The sequence below is a fragment of the Salvia hispanica genome, chromosome 5, assembly GCF_023119035.1.
Source record: "Salvia hispanica cultivar TCC Black 2014 chromosome 5, UniMelb_Shisp_WGS_1.0, whole genome shotgun sequence".
In the NCBI taxonomy this organism is placed as follows: Eukaryota; Viridiplantae; Streptophyta; class Magnoliopsida; order Lamiales; family Lamiaceae; genus Salvia; species Salvia hispanica.
The window spans coordinates 16,575,904-16,580,728 of NC_062969.1; the positions used below are offsets into that span (position 1 = coordinate 16,575,904).

General features: G+C 37.2%; 1 protein-coding gene across 5 annotated transcripts; it reads left to right on the top strand.

The window, feature by feature from the left end:
• Positions 1-536: 536 nt before the first annotated feature.
• On the top strand, positions 537-4,509 carry LOC125189192 (serine/threonine-protein kinase Nek6-like). 5 transcript variants are annotated; one of them, XM_048086457.1, is made up of 14 exons: positions 537-742; positions 807-947; positions 1,298-1,364; positions 1,724-1,789; positions 1,888-1,934; positions 2,088-2,133; positions 2,223-2,303; positions 2,383-2,425; positions 2,526-2,575; positions 2,657-2,738; positions 2,824-2,873; positions 2,950-3,023; positions 3,111-3,162; positions 3,243-4,509. In XM_048086457.1, the coding sequence occupies exons 2-14, from the start codon at positions 829-831 to the stop codon at positions 4,296-4,298; spliced, it is 1,833 nt and encodes a 610-aa protein (XP_047942414.1). In that variant the 5' UTR covers positions 537-742; positions 807-828; the 3' UTR covers positions 4,299-4,509. The 5 variants fall into 5 exon arrangements, with proteins under 5 accessions (XP_047942414.1, XP_047942415.1, XP_047942411.1 ...); XM_048086458.1 differs by having other exon boundaries at positions 537-738; positions 799-947; XM_048086454.1 differs by having other exon boundaries at positions 537-738.
• Positions 4,510-4,825: the final 316 nt, after the last annotated feature.

Sequence of the window (4,825 nt, forward strand, 5' to 3'; positions counted from 1 at the left end):
TTTATTTTTGTTTATAAAAAAATATATTCATAATTTGTTTATCATTTACATTGAATGTCATCGTAAATTATTTTGAATGCAAATAATATCAATAAATTTATTTGTAAAGTTATCCACTTTATTTTTGAAAATATTTTTATTTCATTTATTTATCATTTACGTTGAATTTCAACGTTAAATTCTAGAATGAAAAATAATCAGAAAAAATAGCACTCCATATAATAGCAAAAGAAATCCGCAATAAACTTTTGACTCATCTTTTCTATGCTTTTTCCCCCTTGATTAGTGGTGCACTAGTGTAAGATGTTGATCTACACATTCTGACCCTCCTTTTAAATTTTCATCTCGTTTTTCCACTTTAATCAAAGGTTGATCAACTTCTCCACATCCACACCATGTTTTTAAATCCTTAATTTAATTTAATTTAAATAAATTAAGCCCCTTTCCCCACAATAAATTCTTTGATTCTATTCATCCGTGCCTCTAATTTTCTTCTTGAATCCGTCTTTTTCCACACAATAAATACTTTGATTCTATATATTCGCGCCTCTAATTTCATCTCTCTCTCTCTCACACACACACACACTCAAATACTAATTCTTTTTGTACAACACCACATCTTCTTCTCTGAATTAGCTATAATTACACCCAATAAATTCAAGAACCAATTTTGTGGAAGGCTGCTGTTGTCTTGGTTGCTCACACTGAAGAATCTTAAGAGTTTCTTCTGATTTAGAGGTAGGTGAGTTTATTAACCGATGAATTCTGCTTCAAAATTGAATCTTTAGCTTAAAATAGGGTGAAAGACTCTGGCTTTTGAAGGGCTTGATGGAGAGAGAAAACGAAGTTTTGAAGCCAAAGATGGAAGATTATGAAGCAATACAGCAGATTGGGAAGGGTGCTTTTGGAGCTGCATTTCTTATGCTCCATAAAACTGAGAATAAAAAGTAAGAATTTTTGCTGCATTTCAATATTTCTCCAATTGTTAGTAGGAATTCAGATGCTATACCTTGGCTTGGAAATTTGACTAGTTTTTGTAATGTATCAAAACTAGCCAGATTAGGTTGAAATCAAGCTAATATATGGTGTTTATTGCTTTTATTCATTATTGACTTCTTGATTGATTGATCGGGATTGAAGAAGTTGTTGAATTTTTGTAAGTACTACTCCTATTTCATAGTGTAAATTAGCTCCTGAATTGTCATGTATTCTGGAGCAGAAGTAATTTGATGATGCTTTGTTTTAGTCATGAAAAATGCATAGGCTGGGGTTGTGATGTAATTACTATGCCTCTCAGGTATGTTCTAAAGAAAATTCGTCTCTCGAAGCAGTCGGAGAAGGTCAAGAGCAAAGCACTCCAGGAGGTAAGCCTAAATATCTATGTCATTAGAATTTGTTGAAGACTTGAATCTCCTTGTCTTTTTTACTAACTCTAGGTATTAGAATACGTAGTTCCCCATCTTATTCGTTTCTACGTGAGTATCAATTGTGATTATCATTGATAAAAGTCTTCCTAGCTGTTGGAATTCTTATCCAGTGTTTCCATAAGTCATGTAACTATTTTTGTTTAGAATGTGAATTAATCTATATGATGTGGTGAAGCCTTCTGGCTCTAGTATCAATGATTTTAGGCCAACTGGATTGTTGAATAACCTTGAAGAGATCGATGATTTTTACCAACTTGAACAACCTAGTATAATGTATGCCCGTGTGTCTATTGCAGATGGAATTGATTGCAAAACTAAGCCATCCGTATCTAGTTGAATACAAAGATGCTTGGGTGGAAAAGGTATGATGCATAATATATCATCTGGGGCTATGTAAATGTCTAATACACTGACCTGAAAACCGATGCTAAAGGTGATCCTTTGTAATTGTTCTTCACAGGGAAACTGTATCTGCACGCTGACTAACTATTTTGAATCAGGAAATATGTAAGTGCTTTAACTGAACTCGAACTTAGTCCTTCCCGGATGCCACTTCTGCAAATATGAATATTTTACCATGCCTTTTCCTAGTATGAAGGAGAATAGGAAGTTGTTGAATCTTTCTCGATGTTCTCTTATCGTTATGAATTCGATTTGCAGATCTGATGTGATAAGGAAGGCAAGACGGGCGTATTTCCCCGAGGAGGTAATCTGATGATATCATTGTTAGAAGTTTCGATTTTATCTACTTTAGCTAATTCAGGCTGAGTTTTTGTTTTTCTTGCTTATGCCCAGAAAATTTGCAAATGGATGACTCAGTTGTTATTAGCTATCGACTATCTTCATTCCAACCGTGTTCTTCACAGGAATCTCAAGGTTTGACACATGCCCGTCATTTTCAGTTGATGTGCATTGTCTTGATTGATTTCTTACAAGAATGGTTTTCTCGTTTCAGTTATCAAACATATTCGTGACAAAGGACAATAACATTTGTCTCGGTAAGAAGGCCAAAGCAAGTCGTATTCTCGCATAGAACCATACTTTGTTCGTTTCAATGATGTAATATAGTACATATGTTTCTACTGATATGATTCACAGGTGATTTTGGATTAGCTAAACTTCTCAACGGGGAAAGCTTAGCCTCATCGGTACGATGGTACCACAAACTTAAAGATATCATCACTTTATTATGTGCAATATTGGCTAATGATTTCTTCGTGCCTTACTAGGTTGTCGGAACTCCCAACTATATGTGTCCAGAGCTTCTAGCCAATACACCGTATGGCTATAAATCAGACATATGGTCTCTAGGTAAATGAGTTAAGTCACGAGAATCGTTAAGTTCATTTCACCCTTTTTCATTTTCTGAAAGTGCGGTCGGTTTTTCTTGTTACAGGGTGCTGTATGTTCGAGATTGCTGCACACCAACAAGCATTCAAAGCACCCGTAAGTTTAATCGTTTCGCATTGCAGCAAATACACACTTATAGATGCATTCTGAATTCGAAAAATGAATGAAATAGGATATGAATGGACTCATCAACAAGATCAACAGATCTTTGATCTCACCAATGCCCATCGTATACTCGTCAACTCTGTAAGTATTTCTCAAAATTTCAAAATATTTATGCGTTCGCAATAAGATTTCTACTTTGCTAAATCCGAGATACTTACTCGCGCTCAGGAAACAAATTATAAAGAGTATGCTGAGGAAAAGTCCCGAACACAGGCCGACGGTAAATTACCATTTTTTTCACTTACTTCTTTTTCTCATAGTGGTAAATATCGTACTAATCCAATTTATACACGCATGTAGGCTGCTGAGCTGTTAAGACACCCGCATTTGCAGCCGTTTCTCCTTCGTTGTCAAAACTTGTCTACTGTTTTCCTCCCTGTGAAGTCTCCCTCTCCCGACTCTGCAAATGGGAGATCAAATAGGTCGTCACCCCGTAGCTCCGATGGTGGGAAAAGCCACCGAGAGAGAGAGGTGAAGCTGAAGCAAAGGGATCTGCTTCCTTTATTTTCAGAGAGTACTGATACGCAGCATCCGTCTTTACTAGACGATGATGCGTTGATCGAAGATCTACTCGAGACCAAGAGGGTCGACCCAACGAGCTACTCCGGGAAGATGTCTCATGACAGCGAGGACTCAAAAAGTGGGGACACGAGCGAGACGACTGATCATGACAATCATAAGTCTTCGTCGCATCAAGAGAGCATCTACATGATGGATGCTTTGGAGAGACTGGCAAACGCGTTGCGGGAGGAGCACGAGGAGTATTCTCTCAGAAAGAATACGAAGTTGGGGAAAGCTAACGGAGAAGGTGGGAATACGAAAACAAAGGTGGGGATACCTTCTCTTGATGAAAACAGCACCTCGACCGATGAAAAGGTGAGATCTGAAGTTGACGAAGAACCAAGAAGCTCGTCCCATGATGACGAAAGCACGGATGGATGTTCTGCACTTTCCTCGGATAAGGGTCACACAAAGATCAAAGATGATATCGTAGTTGAATTGAGGCAAACGAAGAAAGAAACAAGAGACAGGCCGTTGTTGAATAGCCATGATGATATCTCAACTACACCAAGAGTAACCAAGAAAGCCACGGGCAGCGATCTACTGTTGAATACGCGGACTGTAATGAGCAGCGATGGCGGCGACATGAAGCATGAAAATCCAGGTGAACATAGAGCTCATGCTTTGGAATCGCTGCTTGAACTGTGTGCGCGCTTGCTCAAAGAGCATAAGTTCGACGAGCTCTCGGGCGTGCTGAAGGCCTTCGGGGAAGACACCGTCTCTTCTCGTGAGACGGCTATCTGGCTCACGAAAAGCTTAATGGATGCCCATAAGCAACAGGCTGAGAACTCCTAGTTCAAGAATTTGGACATGCTTTATTACTGTGTGTTCAATTTGTAGTGATTTGTTATTGTAAAGATCAAGTTTTTGTGCTTTTTGTGGAGTGTATGTATAATTTGTTTGCTAAAAGGAGAGAGTGATTGAGTTTTGCAGGTTGAATATGTAGAGAAAACAAGTTAGTTTGATTTCCTTTTTTTGGCTTATATAAATGTGAGTTTTACTGAAATTGGAAACCATCAAAATGTTGGAAGCTTTGTATTTTAGTTTGCAAGTTTTGACCAGAGTTTTCCTTTGTTAATTTGTATTTTATCTATAAAATTAGTTTGTGGATAATAGTGTTTGTATATTTACTGTCTATAATTAATTTTATTAGCAATTTTAGCATGGATAGACTCACATTTTAAGTTCTTTTGCATTTTTTGTGATATTTTTTCCCTCTTCTAAATTTATTTTTCTTTAAGGCATTTTTTTCGTTAATTATGTTCTCAAATATGCACCACTTAGAGGATATTTTTGCAACTCGAAGGATTGTAGTTGGTAAA